This window comes from Phacochoerus africanus, chromosome 9 (genome assembly GCF_016906955.1).
Source record: "Phacochoerus africanus isolate WHEZ1 chromosome 9, ROS_Pafr_v1, whole genome shotgun sequence".
NCBI classification, from domain to species: domain Eukaryota; kingdom Metazoa; phylum Chordata; class Mammalia; order Artiodactyla; family Suidae; genus Phacochoerus; species Phacochoerus africanus.
In genome coordinates this window covers 7,337,766-7,356,494 of record NC_062552.1, presented here as the reverse complement: position 1 = coordinate 7,356,494, position 18,729 = coordinate 7,337,766, and the positions used below count along the sequence as shown (strand labels likewise).

The window sequence follows — 18,729 nt, the reverse complement described above, 5'->3', positions numbered from 1 at the left end:
CCGGCCTATGCCAGAGCCACAGCAACACCGGATCCAAGCCACCTCTATGACTTACACCACAGCTCACAGCAATGCCAGACCCTTAATCCACTGAGCAAGGCCAGAGATGGAACCCTTGTCCTCATAGATGCTAGTCTAGTCTGGTTCCTTAACCACTGAGCCATGATGGAACTCCCCAATTCTGATACATTGTTAAGTGAAAGTAGCAGAATACAAAACTGTATAAATCAGTGTGACTTAACCACATAAAGCCATACATGGAGAAGGAAAAAAATAGTGCAAATATATGCACAGCAATTACTTCTCAGTTGGTATAATGTATAATTTTTGCTTTCTTTTATTTTCTTATAATTTCTACTTAATTTTACTTTATGCTTTTCTTTATTTCCCAGGTTTTTTTTTTTTAACAAAAGAATTGTATTTTATAATGAGAAAAACATTGTTTTTTAATATTCTGCTCATCAAAAGCTAACTCTGCATTCTCAAATTTTCCACAAAGGGCAAGTTCTTGACTGACAGAAGCTCAGGATACAGAGCTAAGCAAGGACACAGAGTTTCTGTTCACCAAAGCAAGGCTGCCACGTGGTCAGGCCTAAATGTGGCCTCGCGTTCATGTGTGTGACAGTGCTGAATGCTGGAAATTTTTGACCAGTTAAAAATTTTAATTTGGAGAGATGGCATTATTTCAAATTGTTCTCTTTGTGCGCAATGTACAGTTCAAATTCACATCAAATGAAACCATAATGAAAAAAGTCCATGTCAAGGACAATTGAATTCCTAAACAACAAATCAGAATTGCTAAAAAAAAAAAAACAGTTTCAGGGTTCCCTGGTGGCCTAGTAGATAAGGACCTGACCTTGCCACTGCTAAGGCTCAGGTTCCATCCCTGGCCTGGGAACTTTCTCATGTTTCGGTGGTGACCAAAAAAAAAAAAAAAAAAAAAAGAAAAAGCCAGTTTCACCTGTCATATCAGATTTGTGACATTCAATGCAATAAAAATTTAATAAGCTGACTCTATAAACAAACAGTAAGTATATTTATTGATATGTAAGAAGCGTAACTTTTGTTATAGGAATTCCATTGAAAGAGACACACAAAATAGCTTATCAGGTATCCATAAAGTCTGGAAACGTGGGTGAATGTACGTGATGCCATTAAAGACATTTTCTAAGTGTAAAATACACACACAGACAACACACACACACACAATGCTTCCAGACTTTCTGTAGAATAGAAATCGTTTCACGTACCTGGAATCCTGTTAAGGGTCACCCAGAAATGCTCATCAGGAGAGTAGGTGTCCTTCGACCACTCCAGTAAATCAGTGGCCCTCGGGTCTTGAAGAACGAAGTTGGCAAATTCTCTTGTAAGGGCCACGTAGGCGGAGCGAAAGTAAATGGTGAGATTGTGCGGAGGGGGCGTTTTTTTAATCCAAGTCCACAGCAGGAAGGAAAAGAAATGGTACCTCTGCTCCACGTGCACGTATGTGGTCCTTCTGATGATATGAGGAGGGGGCAGCACCCCCGGGGTGATGTTTTTCCCTTTAAGTCCTTTCAGATACTGAACCATCTCCCTGTTGGTTTTCAGGGGGAAGTCCTGCCCGCAGGTGTTGATGGCGTATTTCCACGGGACGCTGAGGCCGCCAGATCCTTGATGCAGTTGAGGTCCGCCTGGAGCCTGGAAATCCCTGCATAGACCACAGACTCCGTCTTGGAAGCCAGAAAGGCATTTGGGAAGCAGCTCAGTAGCCTTCCCACCGCATCGTTGAAAGCTGAGGCAGCTTTCGCATCCACGTGGACACAGTAGACATTTTGGGGCATGTAAATTGCCCTGAAGAGCCTCTCAAATGTATCAAGGTCTTTGTGAATGACCATGACATATGCCAGAGGGAACTTGGCTTCTTCTTTGGACAAAGGTTTCATTATGTAGTGATTCTGGGTCGTGTATTGTTGGCAAGTTACGTTTCTCAGCGGAGTCCCTGGTGTATCCCCTCCAAGATTTTCTTTCCTGTGATGACCACGTCACAGACTTCCGCAAACACCAAAGAGTATGAGATTTTCTCCCCTGGCAGGTGTTTTGGCAGGACTAAACTGTTGGTATAGAACAACAGAAGAGAGATAGAAAGGGCCACAAGCCCTACAACAAGCTCGAAGACTTTCAGCTTCCTTTTTCCCGCTGTCTCTTCTGTGGGTGTCACTGGCCAGACTTCATACCATTGCTGACGTCAGTCTGCAGGTCCATCCCGAGATGGCTGGGGTATCTCGTCTCCCTTCGTATTTTGAGCAAGAACAGAAACACTGCCACGTGCTTAGGCAACAGGGAATCAACCACAAGCCCGGAGCTCTCTTACAATGAAGGGATTGTGTAGATCTGAGAACACGAGCCGCTCTGGCTGATGGAGCCAGCATGGAGAAGGTTGGGTACCTTGGTCAAGGTCAACCTCAAGGGAAGGTCCTGACAAATATGTCAGAGCTGCCGACTCAGGGCGGCCCCCCATGGGGAGGAGGTAGAGTGGATGTCCGTCTCACAGCCCTTTTACCCCAGAGAAGGATTTGTCACCATCACTGATGTCATCTTGGGTCCCAAGAGACAGTTTATATTTCTTCAATTTTATGCAGCTCAGTTGTCATGAGATGGGTCACCACCAGCATGGACTGCTGTTGATGCTGACAACACCCAGAATTGCTTAAATTTCTCTTGTACCTAAAGATAAAAAAGAGATCATGCATAGAGATGCAGGATTGGAAGGAATCTTGCAGGTTCTTGGGACCTACTAGCATAAGTCACAAATGGAGCATCCTGAAAATGAACTGTCACTGATGTCTGCCACCCCCCGGCTCTGTTTTCTCCCTGACAGCCGGGGAGGTGAGTGTTGACATGATACCGATTTTGCTCAAGAGGAAATTGAAACCCACGTGTGCACCGACTTGCCTAAGGGTTAATGATGAGTTCATGGTGGCATCTCAACCTAACAGGGCTTCTACCTGGAATAGTCTCTGTCCCTACCTTTTCTTGACGGGCTCTTCCCATCCATCAAATCCCCATGCGGCAGCCCTTCCCTGCCTCCCAAGTCTGGGTCAGGAGCCCTTCCACCTGTTCTTTTTGTTTGTTTGTTTGTAGGACCCGCCCTAGGGGTTCCACAGCCACAGCCACACCAGATCTGAGCCATGTCTTCAGCCTATACCACAGCTCAAGGCAACACTGGATCCTTAACCCACTGAACAGGGCCAGGGATCGAACCCTGGTCCTCATGATACGAGTCGGGTTTGTTACCACTGAGCCACCATGGGAACTGCAGAAAATACTTTTATTTATTTATTTTCCCTTTTTTTTTTTCAGGGCTGCTCCCATGGCATATGGAGGTTTCCAGGCTAGGGGTTGAATCAGAGCTGTAGCCGCTGGCCTATACCACAGCCACAGCCACGCCAGGTCCGAGTCACGTATGTGACCTACACCACAGCTCATGGCAGTGCCAGGTTGGTAACCCACTGAGTGAGTCCAGGGATGGAACCCACAACCTCATGGCTCCTAGTCGGATTCGTTTCCGCTGCGCCACAACGGGAACTCCAGGAACTCCAGAAAATACTTTTGGCCCACTGTGGCCCAAACTTTGGCAAAATGTGGTGCTGCCACACAGTGGTCCTGCACAGCATTGCTTGACGTGGTTGAAAATCTTGCGGATGACAGAGAGGGAGAATTTTTGTGCCATTACAGCATTTTATTTCCCACTAGACTGGGTTCAACTTGGAGGGAAGAAGATGTTTTCAAAGACCTAAGGAGGAGGGCTAAACGTGGCATTTGAGTGGCGCGGAAATACCTGCCTCTGCCAAGGTCTGCACTCCACCAGCTGGCCACGATCTCTTTTAGGATGTCTCATAAGGAAGCAAATTGTTTAAGGGAGTTATTCAAAGTAAGTGACATAACGCTAACTTCTGTACATGTCATTAAGCCACTGGGAAAAAAATGACACTCAACAGAGGTTCTGAAAACATGGGACAAGAGACAGATTAGATTAGATAGACGAGAAGCCATCAAAGATCATACTTGTGTTTTTTCGGTTTTGGGTTTTTTTTTTGTTTTGTTTTGTTTTTGCTTTTTGGGGCCGAACCTGTCCTGTGACATATGGCATATGGAAGTTCCTAGGGATCAAATCAGAGCTGCAGCTGCTGGCCACAGCCACAGCCACGTAGATCTGAGCCACGTCTGAGACCCACACCACAGCTCACAGCAATGCTGGAGCCTTAACCCACTGAGCAAGACCAGGGATCAAACCTGCATCAGGCTCCTAACCCATTGAGCCACAATGGGAACTCTGCATACTTGTGCTCATAAAAGAGGCTGATAACGTTTATCTGCACTTTGAAACACGGTGTGGTAACACTTACTCTGGCTCATCTCAGCAGGACTAGGTCAATACCTCCAAAGCAAAACAAAGATAATTTTGGAAACTTTGTGACCAAACCCAACAGGTTCATTCAAAGCTCCTGTTAAGAGTGTCTAATTCTAATAACATTTATATTTATGAATGTCCTCTAAATCCTTAGCTATCTTCTGTAAGTACATTATTTTTCATAAAAACAAGTGTTACCTGGAGTTCCCTTCATGGCTCAGTGGTTAACGAATCCAACTAGTATCCATGAGGTTTCGGGTTCGATCCCTGACCTCGCTCACTGGGTTCAGGATCCGGCGTTGCTGTGAGCTATGGCATAAGCTGCAGACGTGGCTTGGATCTGGCATTGCTGTGGCTGACAGCTATAGCTCTGATTGGACTCGTAGCCTGGGAAGCTCCAAATGCTGCGGGTGCGGCCCTAAAACAGCAAAACACAAACAAACCAACCCACAAGGGGTAATTGAAACACCCAAGCCCTTAGCGTCTCCACCCTGAGGTCTGTGGCAGATATTTTCTGCCTTCTTCTCTTCCATCACCTCCACCCCGTCCTTCAGCATTTGACATATTATCGCATTTCTGTCAAATCAGAATATGAGGGAAGCTTTAAATCAGGGGCACTAATGACACAGGAAAATTTAATGCACACTCCTCGTCTGGTCCCTAATCCCAGGATCTGAAACCTGGAAAATTCAAATTCTACCCCTAATCACTCTCTGACTTGCTAAAGCATTTTTTAAAATTGTGGTGGCAGATACGTATGTGACCTAGAACTCGTCGCCTTAACCCTCCTGAAAGGTACAGTGGAGCAGCCATAGACAGAGGCGTGTGGTCCAGGGAGCACTAGAACTTTCTCATCTTGCGTAACTAAATTCTCTACTCAGTGAACCCCAATGCCCATGTCCCCCCACCCCAGCCCCGGGCAACACATTCTGCTTTTTCTTTCTCCGAGTTTTGACTGTGATACAAGTGCATTTAGGCAGGATCTGTCTTTCTGTGGCTGACTTCTTTCACTCGGCGTGGTGGTGTTTGCACTGAGCAGAGGGCCTAGGTCTGGCTTACTCTTGCAGGAAATCTATTTGCTAAATAAAAAAAAAAAAAACTAGTTTGGGTTTGTAGACACCCCTTACAGCTATTCCTTCTGTTATCATTTATTTATTTATTTATTTTAATTTTTTTTTTTTTTAGGGCTGCACCTGCAGCATATGGAGGTTTCCAGGCGAGGGGTCGAATTGGAGCTGCAGCTGCCAGCCTACAGCACAGCCACAGCAGCACAGGATCCGAGTCACGTCGGCAACCTACGCCACAGCTCATGGCAATGCCAGGTCCTTGACCCACTGATCGAGGCCAGGGATCCAACCTGAAACCTCATCATTCCTAGTCGGATTCATTTCCGTTGTCCCACGACGGGAACTCCCCTTCTGTTATCATTTAAAGCTGGGTTGCTGGCATTTTGGCCGATACTTCTTTGCTGTGGTGGTTGCCGTGAGCGATGTAGGATGTTTAGCAGGCTCCCCAGCCTCTACCCATCAGATGCCAGTAGCATCCCTTTCCCCAAGTAGTGACAACCAAAATTGTCACCAGACTTTGCCACATGTCCCCTGAGGGCCAACCTTGGACAAATAAGCTAACTTCTAAAAGCAGTAAAATGAAGCTAACACCATACACTTTATAAGGTTTGTATAAACAGATACTAATCATGACTCATTCACGGGGTCTTGGACAATAGAGAGTCACTGGATGCCTAGCGTACCGTTTTTATTCTAAATCTGGTTCCACCTCTGACTTGCTGACAAAATCACTGAGTCAGTCTCTCGGGGTCTCAAGTTCATCCATTGTAGGGGAGAGGTCAGTAAACCCGCCCTGTGTACCTTCCAGGGTTCTAACCAGATAAAAATTATATAATTAAAGAAAAGTACTTTGAAAGTATGAACGTGTCACACATGCAGGTCACTGTCATTATGCTAGACATTTTTCAGTACTATTTCTAATGAACTATGATTCGTATGTCATACACTTAAAATGTATATATACCTCAGTGGTTTTTAGGATATTCACTAGATTTTATTATACTCCAAAGAAACTGTGAACCCGACCCATTAGCAGTCACCGCCTTAACCCCCCCTTCCCAGACCCTGACAACCACTAATCTACTTTCTGATTCTATAAATTTTCCTGTTCTGTGCATTTTGTAAAAATGGAATATGATATACATTTTAATATGTGTAATTTGATGATCACTCAGGCCAAAATGTTTAGTTCTTTTTTTCTTTTTGTCTTTTTGCCTTTTCTAGGGCCGCTCCCGTGGCGTATGGAGGTTCCCAGCCTAGGGGGTCGAATCGAAGCTGTAGCCGATGGCCTACGCCAGAGCCACAGCAACTCAGGGTCTGTGACCTACACCGCAGCTCATGGCAACGCCGGATCCTTCATCCACTGAGCAAGGCCAGGGACCGAACCCGCAACCTCATGGTTCCTAGTTGGATTCGTTAACCACTGTGCCACTATGGGAACTCCTAGTTCTATTTTTTGAACACGTTCTCTATACCAGGGATTGAGCTTGGGATACAGGAGTGAAAGAATTGTTTTTGCCACACAGACACACAGACACACACACACACACACACACCACACACACACACACACGCACTCTCTGTCTCTCTCTCTCACGTACACAGAAAAGACTAGAAAGTATACATCAGAATGTTAACTGTAGTTACCTCTGTGTTGCAAGATTATGAATTATTTTTATGACTTTCACGCCACCCCAGAGTATGCACTGCTTTTATTCATGGGAAAAATATTTTGTTTAGTCTCATTTTCGAGCAGTAAATCCTGGAATTCAGACGTGTCCAAGTGGAAGCCACACATGGGCATCTTGCAGAAGGACAGCGTTTCAAAACGACTGCAGATCTGAAATTCTTAAGAGAAATGCCGACTTCTGAGCGGCCTGTGTTAATGAAAAGAAAAATGAAATGGCAGCTTATAGTTATATGAGGTCCTTTTCTGTGTCCTGGATAATTTGATTCAGTTTAATGAAATCAAGCGATTAGTCAGGAAGAAGTTAAACACTGTGCTGTCAATACATCCTTTCCAGAGCCAGGAAAGACTGGCGGGGAGAAGAAAGCATCACGTCCTCCGGATGCTCCATCTGCCCTCCTGCCCCTCCTCCTCCGGCATCCTGAGCAAGGAATACACGGCCCTCACCCCACTGAACAGCTTGCCGGGGCCAGATGCTTATAAAATGGCATCATAAGTAGGTTAATCCAAACAGAATTCCAGACCAATGTTTTGTTCTATTTTGTTTCATTGTCATAAATTTCAAATTTTTAAAAATTTATTTATTTATTTATTTTTGTCTTTTTGCCATTTCTTGGGCTGCTCCCGCAGCATATGGAGGTTCCCAGGCTAGCAACGTGGGATCTGAGCCGCGTCTGCGACCTACACCACAGCTCACGGCAACGCCGGATCGTCAACCCAATGAGCAAGGGCAGGGATTGAACCCGCAACCTCATGGTTCCTAGTCGGATTCGTCAACCACTGTGCCACGACGGGAACTCCTTTTTTTTTTTTTTAATTTTTTGACTGCACCAGCAGCATATGGAAGTTCCCAGGCCAGGGATCAAATCTTAGCCACAGCTGTGACCTGCTCTGAAGGTGTGGCAACTCCAGATCCTTTAACTCACTGCACCAGGCCGGGAATTGAACCTGTGCTGCCACAGAGACAAGCCAGATCATTAATCCTCTGGGCCACAGTGGGAATGCCTTAAATTTCAAGGTTTTTTTTTTTCTTTTTTTCTTTTTAGGGCTGCACCCATGGCATATAGAAGTTCCCTGGCTAGGGGGCAAATTGGAGCTGCAACCGGCCAGCCTACACCACAGCTCACAGCAATGCCCTGAATCCACTGAGTGAGGCCAGGGATGGAACCTACATCCTCATGGATATTAGTCAGGTTCATTAACCACCATTGAGCCACAAAGGGAACTCCTAAATCTCAAGTTTTAATGTCTACTCATTATTGATCAACTTTTATTACGAAAACTTGAGAATACTAACCCCTCCCTCCTCCTCGAAGGCAATTCTAACTAGCTCATTGAAGACTCTTAGATGCCATCAGTAAAGAAATCCATTTGGCTTTCTTTAATCTGGTATTGCCTAAACTCATTTTTGTGGCACTTTTTTTTTATTATGGCCATAAACACATGTCATTTTCACGGACGATTCCCCGGCAACACGTACACCCATAAAGTTGTGTACCCATCAGCACTATTTCCAGACCTTCGTCATCACCCCAAACAGAAATTCTGCATCTGTTAAACAATTTCTCCTCACTCTCCCCTCCCCCGAACCCCTGATAACCTCTAGTCTACTTTCTGTCCCTCTGAATATTCTTCTTTTTTCCTTTTGTGGTCGCACGGAGGCACATAGAAGTTCCCAGCCTAGGGGTCGAATCGGAGCTGCAGCCGCCGGCCTACGACACAGCCACAGCAACTCGAGATCAGAGCTGCATCTATGACCTACAGCACAGCTCACGGCAATGCCGGATCCTTAACCCACTGAGGGAGGCCAGGGATCGAACCCACAACCTCATGGATACTGTGTCGTGCTGTTCACCTGCTGAGCCAGCACAGGAACTCCCTGTTTCTCTGAATCTGCCCATTCTAGGAACCTCCACTATGTCCCATGTCCCCAATTTAATCCCCAGATCAGCTACTAGATGACAGACACATTCGCCTTCACTCAGTATAAAGAAACAGCAAATTATAAATGGGGGGGGCATAGAGGAGAGTGAGCCTCAGTTCTCAAAAAAAAAAACAAAAACAAAAAAACAGGAGTTCCCGTCGTGGCGCAGTGGTTAACGAATCCGACTAGGAACCGTGAGGTTGCGGGTTCGGTCCCTGCCCTTGCTCAGTGGGTTAACGATCCGGCGTTGCCGTGAGCTGTGGTGTAGCTTGCAGACGCGGCTCGGATCCCGAGTTGCTGTGGCTCTGGCATAGGCCGGGGGCTACAGCTCCGATTCGACCCCTGGCCTGCGAACCTCCATATGCCGCGGGAGCGGCCCAAGAAATAGCAACAACAACAACAAGAAAAAAGACAAAAAGACAAAAAAAAAAACAAAAAAAACCCAAAAAAACAAAAAAACCCCACACCTAATTACTCCCGCCCCAGGAGGTAGAGTATTTCCCCCACCCTGATGGTAGGCATATAGGAACTCTCTGTAATATCCTTGCAAATTTTCTGTAAATTTAAAATAATTCCAAAATAAAATGTACTTTAAAAAAATCTATCCTGCTGTGTAGCACTGGAAACTATATCTAGTCACTTATGATGGAGGGTGATCATGTGAGAAAAAAGAATGTATACGTGTAGGTGTGACTGGGTCACCTTGCTGTACAGTAGAAAATTGACAGAACACTGAAAACCAGCTATGATGGAAAAAAATGAAAATCATTAAAAAAAAAAAAGCCTTTGGGGAAAAAAATCTAATTCACAGCTCGTGTTCAGGCAAAAAGCAGAGCTTAGACCCTTATTGTGCAGGAAGAAACACTTAAGGGAGGCGGGGAGGCAGCCTGGCTTTTGGACCTTCCTGCATTGCTGGTGGAGTCTGCTCCTGCAGCCACGTTGCCGGCACGAGCCCTGAGTGTCCAAAGTGCCAACTGGCTTAACTTTAACACTCTGTTAGGGGAGCTTAAACATTGACAGCTTTAACCCGGTGCTAAGTGGAAAACTGACCTCGGGTCCTATGTGTCCCTAACGAGAATAAGGGTACGTGTTCTTTCATTAATGGTGGCATCCATCGATAATCTGACTTGATAACATTCCGGAAAAGTTTGGGATAAAGTACACACACACACACACACACACACACACACACACACAATCCTCTTATTGGGTTGCTGCTCTGGTAAGAAGAGCAGAGCTCTGATGCTGGTCCTTACTGTGTGAACTTGATCAAGATTCTGAACTCAGAAGTAAGCCTAGATGAGAGAGAGAGACAGAAACACACACATGCGTGCACACACACACACACACACTCACACACAGATAGTCCTCGTGGGTTAATCTCCGGGCAAACTCCCTCCTTTATCTTTCCTTACTGGCTAGCCCCCACCCCCCGCCCTGCATTAGTGATATGCAGAATTTTCCAGAACTGCAGAATTTTCCAGAACTGTACTGGGACTGGCTCTGGAGTGAAAAAAACCATTATTCATCAAAGGGGGGACAAGCTGGTCTTGGGTAGCCCTGGGCCACTGTCATGATCTCAGTCTTGGTCTGGAATGCCACCCCAGTGAGCAGTTCTGATGCGCTGACTAAGCAGACCCGGTGGCCGTCTGCATCGCGCATGGAGACAGATGTTCACGCTGGCTGAGGAGCATTCAAACCCTGGTCCCCTGCCTTTGGGTGGTTGGATGGGACTTCTCTCTGAGACCCCCGAGGGAGCAGCCCCAGCTCCCAGAGCCTGTGGCAGGGCACGGTCCCTTGTCCCCTAGTGGTGCGGAGGAAGTCACAGGGCAGAGAGTTGGAGGAAGTTGGGTCTTGCCCCAGTTTGAACCTTGCCTTTGAGAACAATCACTCATTTACATTTCTCCCTCTTAAAATTACTGACTGGCTCCTGCCTCTTGGGGCAGGCGGCCACCAAGAATCCTGGCCCGCTCACCCTCTCTTCCCTAATCAAAATCGGTGGCTTGGGAAAGAAGGGGCACCAAAGGTTCTCAAAGGCCTCTCAGGCCTATTTTCTGTTGTCTTTGTTTCTGGAATCATTTATTTTCCATAAACGTCAGGTCAACATATTGAGACATTGAGATAATAAAGGAAAGGGGCTGAGCCTGGCCCTGGACCCATTCAGGGCTTTTGCTGCCCTCCTGGCTCAGCCGAGCCTCTGCAGGGCTGCAAACTCTGGAGGTGTCACAACCTCTGCATGGAAACATCAGGCAGCCAGAGGGCAGTGCCCATCCTTGTAAAGAGGGCAAAAATATGGCATCAAGGATCATAGCCTCCTCAGAGCCTAGTGAGCGCCTGGCAAGAACGTCTGTGAACGCATCACAATCTCCCGATCACAGCAGGAGACTGGAGAAGCCGACTCTGATTTGCACTCCCATGAGTACAGATTTCCAACCTGTGATTTCATTTGGATCTTGCTCTGAGAGTGATCTTGAAAGGAAAATAATGGACACATCACTCCCTGGAGGGTGAATCTCTGTGTGAATTAGGAACAAGCCCTTGCACTTGGCTTTGGGGATGACGGGCAGAGAGCTCACGGAGCGTGTGTATATGGTACATGTGCTGTTATGTGTATTATGTATTTGAATGGGTGCCCAGAAGAGCCATTCTGACCCCGACCTAAAGTGGGTGCCCAGACGCAGTGGTTCTCGGAAGTACAGGGCCAGGGATGACAGCCTGGGTTTCTCTTTCCCCAGCACAGGATGGGCTCAGGGCTGGGCAGCAAGGCACAAAGAGATTTGGGCTTGAATCCCATCCCTGGCCCTCGAAAGCTGTGGTCTTTGGAACAAACTGTTAATGCCTTTAGTTTTCATTTACTCTGTGTATCAGCCAGGGTTCTGCAGAGAAACAGAAGCAGTAGTATCTTCCCCCTTCTCTCTTCTCTGTCTCTTTCGATAGATCGATATCAAGAGAGACTGAGGAGTCACGTTGTGGCTCAGCAGATGAAGAATCCGACTAGTATCCATGAGGATTTGGGTTTGATCCCTGGCCTTGCTCAGTGGGTTAAAGGATCCAGCATTGCTGCAAGCTACAGTGTAGGTCGCAGCTGCAGCTCAGATGCCGCATTGCCGTGACTGTGGCGTAGGGTGGTAGCAGTAGCTCTGTTTTGACCCCTAGCCTGGGAACCTCCATATACCACGGGTGTGGCCCTAAAAAGCACAAAATAAAAAATAAAAATAAAAATAAATAAAGAGAGAGAGGAGAGTGGTTTATTTTTTACGGAATTGGCTCACATGATTGTGGGGAATGGCAAGTCTGAAATTTGGAGGGCAGATTGTCGGGCTGAAGATTCACTTGATAGTGGATACAAAATTCAGGGAAGATATGAGTTGCTGTCTGAAGTCTGAATGCCTCCAGGGCAGCAGGTGGGAAACCCAGCAGGGGTTCTATGCTGCTGTCTAGAGGCAGAAGTGCTTCTTCTGGAAACCTCACTCTTTCCTCCTGGGGGCCTTCACCTGATTAAATGTAGCCCACCCACCCTACGAAGGATGCTCTCCAACAAGCAAAGTCAACTGATTTGACGACATCAGGGGCCATCACATCATTACATACTTTCTGGGTCTGATCAAATCCACTTGGGCTTGTTCCCCCATCAATCGGTGGTGCCCACCTTGCTCCCCACTGTCTCCCACCTACCTTTGCCCTCTGCCTAGGCTCACTCCCTTGGGCGTCAGGACCTGGTTACATCTGTACCCTCGGAATTCTCTTTTGGGTGCACTGAAAATATGAGAGCGGAGTTCCCACTGTGATGAAACAGGATCCAGACGTGTCTCTGCAGCACCTGGACACAGGTTCCATCCCTGACCAGACACAGTGGGTTAAAGATCTGGCGCATTGCCCCAGCTGCAGCATAGGTTGCAACTGTGGCTCAGATCTGATCCCTGGCCCAGGAACTCTATCTGTTGTAGGGTGACCAAAACAAGGAAAGAAACATAGAAAAGAAAATATGAGAGCAGGTCAGGGAGGCTGATGCATCAGGAATTTGTTGGATGCTTTGGCCATCTGGGGCAAACTTCCTTCCGACTGTGCACACTCTCTGTGGCACTGACAGGACTCGATGCCCTGCCACCCGCTACAGAAACTGATGTGGTGACAGCTTCTGACGCCCATTGTGTCAGCCAGAGCCCACACAAATGATTCAAGTGCTATGGTTTCGATGCTCCAGCTGAGTAATGTGAATCCTTAGTGCAAAGACCATCAGAAATTGTTCACAGCAGCAGCAGTTGTGTTCTGGTCCAGGGCACTTATCTGATCCTCTCTGTATTGTGACCTTGGCCATGACTCCTGTTGCCTGGCCTCCCTTGAGTCTCATCTAGTTTTAAGCCTGGACCTTCGGATTTTCTATCAATTCTGTGGACTTCCCAAGAGTGTACAAATGAATTCTTTCTCTGCTTGTGCTGGTGAGCAGGGTTTTCTGTTGCTGGCCACCAAGAACCTCAGCGGACACAGCCAGGAAAAAAAAAAAAAAAGATGTCTACGTATATGCTCTGTCCGGACACCTTGCTGGTGTATAAGTTTCCTGTTGCTGCTACACGAATCAACCCAACCTTAGTGACTTAACATCAATTCATTATCTTATGGTTCTGAGGCCCAGAATTCTGAACGATCTTATGAACTCACAGCACAAATCATTTCCTTCCAGAGGCTCCGGGGGAGAATCTGTTTCTTGGCTTTTTCCAGCTTCCAGAGGCCGCCCGTTTCCTTGATTTGTGGCCCCATCCTTAATCTTCAAAGAGCATCGATCTAACCTCGGCTTCATCGCATTCCTTCTTTGACTCTGACCACCTCCCCCCCCCCCCCGCCTTTCTCTTGGAAGGATCCTTGTGATTACACTGGGCCGCCAGGATAATCTCCCCACCTGGAGATCCTTAGCTTAATTGTAGTTGCAAAGTCCTTTTTGCCGTAAAAGGTAACATAGTCAAAGGTCCCAGGACTTTTAGGGGGACCATCATCCATCAGTTTGTCGACCACAGTGCTCGAGGGAAGCTTCACCTCCAGAATGCTCTAGCTGAGCATGCTTAGAACAGAGATATAACAACATTAGTGATGAGCAGCACTCCCTTCCCAGCCTGAATTCATTCCTCCTCCAGACCTTTTTTTTTTTTTTTTTGGTCAGGCCCATGACATGCAGAAGTTCCCAGGCCTGGGACTGAATCTGCGCCCTCGTAGTGACAATGCTGGTCCTTAGCCCACTGAGCCACCAGGGAACTCCGTCCCCAAATTTCTTTCACCTGATGAAATTGACAGAGGAAATGGACACTCAAACACTCAACAGCAAGAACAGCAGACACAGAAGAAATGAAAAGGTAGCATTGATGGAGGTCTTATCTGTTCGAATAAACACAGATTTAATACAGCAGCTAGAATCTCTGGTTCCTCTTTTTTTATACCCACAGCATATGGAGGTTCCCAGGCTAGGAGTAGAATCAGAGCTACAGCTGCCAGGCGATAGGACAGCCACAGCAACGCCAGATCTGAGCCACATCAGCAACCTACACCAGCGCTCATGGCAATGAGAGATCCTTAACCCACTGAGTGAGACCAGGGATCGAGCCAGCATCATCATGGATACTGGTCAGATTTGTTTTCACCCAGCCATGACAGAAACTCCTCTGGTTCCTCTTTATAGGCTTCAATACCCTTCTGGGAGCTGCTGGCCCAGGGGAAGGGATTCTGGATCTGGGCCACACAGGAGGGGTGCTAGTTGGCTGTTAATGTGGGGGCTTGGGACATGGGCTAAGATATCACGACCTGGAGGACAAGAAAACCAAGACTGGCTTATAAAATATACATCTGCCTACAGAGGGACAGTGTGTCAGGGAAAACTCCTAAGAGTGTGGGGCAACAGAAGTGACCCTCTTTGAGCTTTGCTTGTGGAAAAGAGAAACATTCCAGGCAGACCAGCTCTGTGAAATGAAACCCGGGCTTAGGAATACAAATGTTAACGTGGTTGTGAGGTTATGGGGTGTCTTGGAAATTTATAGAAGAATTGGGAAAGATGCTTCGTAAATGTTTATTTCAGAAATGAATGTATGAGTGGACATGGAAATGAGCATACAATTATGAACGAAGTCATCTACCTGACATGCCTGCCATCGTCTGTTCAGCCCCAGCCTCATCCGTGGTCAGAGCTGCCAGGAGCCGCAGCTGGCTGTCCAACAGCAATGGTGACCTGGCTTGAAAGATGAACTGGACCAGAGTCTTTTGAAAATGTGGAGCAGGGGTATGGAGGCACAAAATCCATAATTCAAAGGTGCTAGAGCTGGAAGGTCTTGTGGATCTGGAACCAGAACCACGAAAGCCACGTCCACAGCAAAGCTAACAGGAGCTGGCCAGGAAGGGCAGCCAGAGCAGAAAATAAACATGCTCACTGCTGCACAGCTAATGCATTTTCCTCTCTGAACACCCATGTGCTAGGCTTGCTCATGATTTCTGATCCCACACCATCTGAGTTTGCTTATAGCTTTTCGGACCGAGCTCTCCGCCACCTTCTTTCAAATGTTCCCTGTCTCTGTCTCTTGGTTCAGATTTTTTTCTTTTTTTTGGGGGGGGGCACACCTGTGACATGTAAAGTTCCTAGGTCAGGGATGGAACCCACACCACAGCAGTAACCTGAGCTGCTGGAGTGACAACACCAGATCCTTAACCCACTGCACCACATGGGAACTCTGGGTTCAGATTCTCTGTGGCTCTCCCTGGTCCAGTTCATGTGGACCAGGCTGAGTGTCAGGCATCTGCCTCTGACCCAGTCATTTATGGACGGGGAGATGGGGTCACGTGTTCCCTAGGCTGCTCCTTACAGGGGCTACATGCTCAGAAGAGGTTAAGGAAGGAGAGGCCAATTAACTAGAGCGCCCATCCTAACCCTCACCAGCAGGCTCGCCTCGCAGGGCTTCATCCTCTCTTTCGACCTGGAGGACTGAACGTTTGCAGTTCCTGGCTGGTCCTGCCAAGTTCACGGGCTTTGGAATTCTTTCTAAGATGGATACTGTGAGCCCCTCCTTCTCCACATCCACCCAAATCTTCTCCCATCAAGGGAACTAGGATTCCGGAGTGGCTTTAGTTCAGGCTTAAGGATTGGTTTCTATTTCCCCACTTTAAAGGAAAATAATGCCACATAAAGTAATCAGAATATGGCATTGTTGCCAGGTTCTGTGCAGTACTTGGCTGTGGCTGTTCAGCTCAGAAGCTGTGGTAGATTGCAAACAGTTTGCAGTTTCCTTCCTATGGGGACACTGATGCCTCTTTGCAATGTGGCCTTGCACTTCCTGCCTCTGATCAAGAGACAGAGTTTGGGAGTTTCCATCGTGGCGCAGCAGAAACGAATCCAACTAGGAACGATGAGGTTGCAGGTTCGATCCCTGGCGTCGTTCAGTGGGTTAAGGATTAGGTGTTGCCATGAGCTGTGGTGTAGGTTGCAGACGCGCCTGGGATCTGGTGTTGCTGTGGCTGGGGTATAGGCCAGCAGCTGTAGTTCCGATTCGACCCCTAGCCTGGGAACCTCCATGTGCCGCAGGTGTGGCCCTAGAAAAAAAAAAAAGAGAGACAGAGACTGTTTCTCCACCCCTGGACCTGGACTTGGCCCCTTGACGCGCTTTGGCCCATGAGGCGTTAGCCAATATGCCAAAGCAGAAGTCTGAAATGAGTCTGTGTACCCAGTTTTGCCTTTTCTTGCTGCCAAAGACCCTTCCCCTGCCACGTGGGGGCTGGGCTAGCTTCCTGGAGGATGAAATCACGTGGAGAATGAACCCCATCACCCCAACAGTCCTACTGGGCCCTGAACACGTGAGTGAGCCAACCCTGGTCCCTGCAGGGCCGGCCAGTCAGGGGCCACCCAGCCAACCCACAGGACTGTGTGCGATAACAAAGCTGCTGAGTTTCAGGGCGCTGAGTATTGCACCAGGAGCTCCCTGATGCTCAAACCTTCCGGGAGGGCTCCATGGCATCCTGCTTCCGAGGTCCAGGTCCCAGGACTCCTGGGATCGGCTGCCTGTGATCTGGGGCCATTTGCCATATACCTTCAGCTCCACTGGCCCCGACTCCTTCAGCGCCCGTCAGCCCCGTCAGGTGGAGGTTTTCCTGTGGAGGAAATCAGGACTCTGCTATTCTGCGATTCCTCTTTTTCCTCTTGGCCCCATCATGGCAAGAAGAGGGGCAGATACTGATGAGAGGATGGCAGGGGAGAGGACGGCTCTGCGCATGACCCGCAGTGAGGTTGGAAATGAGAACGAGGACGTGGTGCAAACAGCATGTGGGAAGGCAGGGGAGCGGGATGGAGGCCATGCACAGGTGCACAGGCCACCCCATACCAGACTCCGGAGAGCACAGCGGTTGGACACACTGGCTCAGCCATCAGACTCCAGGGTTTAAAGCCTCGCTCTGCCATTTACCTGCTGTGCCATCTTTGGCCAATGCGCCTTCCTGCCACAGCCGGGACGCCAGAGTCCTCTTGGAAAGCTCTGATATCAGTTAGCCTCGGCTGCAGAACAAACCTCCCCAACATGTAGCAGCTTAAAATGACATTCACTCATCCTCAACCTGTCTGGACCTAAGTTTCTTTCTTTCTTATTCTTTTTAGGGCTGCATCTGCTGCATATAGAGGTTCCCAGGCTAGGGACTGAATCGGAGCTGCAGCTGCCAGCCTACGCCACAGCCACAGCAACGCCAGATCCAAGCCACATTTGCGCCCGACACCACAGCTCACAGCAATACCAGATCCTGAACCCACTGAGCGTGGCCAGGGGTGGAACCCACATCCTCATGGATACTAGTCAGGATTGTAAATCGCTAAACCACCACAGGAACTCCCCTCTGCTTTTCCTATTCTGTGCAATCATTTTCCATCTGCAAAAACCCCAAAGTGTTGGAGTTCCCACTATGGCCCAGTGGATAAAGAATCCAACTGCATCAGCATGGGTACTGCCGAGGGCTGGTTAGATCCCGAGTCTGGTGCAATGCGTTAAGGATCCAGCTTTGCCACAGCTGTGGCATAAGTTGTAGCTGCAGCTCAGATTCAGCCCCTCGTATTGTGTCCACTCTAACCAGGGACCTTTCTAAAGATTTGATCGTCAAGGGTCATGGTTACACAGAGATCAGCCCAGTAGGAGCCGTACACCGCATGGTTTGCAATCCCAGAAGATAGCAGCGCTTCCAAATTCCTGGTAAATGTAGACTTAAAAAGAAGAGTCAGGGAGGTCCTGTCATGGCTCAGCAGTAACCAACCCAACTAGTATCCATGAGCACATGGGTTCCATCCCTGGCCTCACTGAATGGGCGAAGAATCTGGCATTGCCATGAGCTGCAGTGTAGGTTGCAGAGGTGGCTTGGATCCGGCATTGCTGTGGCTGTGTGGTAGGCCAGCCCCTGCAGCTCCATTTCAACCCCTAGCCTGGGAACTTCATATGCTGCAGGTATGGCCCTAAAAAAGCAAAAAAAGAGAGTCAAAAAATTGGAGTCCAAACTGGACTGTTAGTGACTAAATGGACTCAGGTGATGTCCACTTAGTCATTAACTAGAGTCCCTTTAGTCATTAACCATCGGTCTAGGTCATTTTCACGTCTTATGACCAGAACGTCTCCCAGAGAGATGCCCTTCAGGATCGCAGGCTGTCTTCGACCTTGTC

General features: G+C 47.9%; 1 protein-coding gene across 1 annotated transcript; it reads right to left on the bottom strand.

Moving 5' to 3' along the window:
• Positions 1–468: 468 nt before the first annotated feature.
• Positions 469–17,114, bottom strand: LOC125135687 (N-acetyllactosaminide beta-1,6-N-acetylglucosaminyl-transferase-like). Its single transcript, XM_047796041.1, is given in 7 exon segments — positions 469–536; positions 1,251–1,637; positions 1,640–2,007; positions 12,744–12,824; positions 14,747–14,858; positions 15,188–15,308; positions 17,031–17,114. Coding segments are annotated over 7 exon segments (1,221 nt in total).
• Between the last annotated feature and the right edge of the window lie 1,615 nt (positions 17,115–18,729).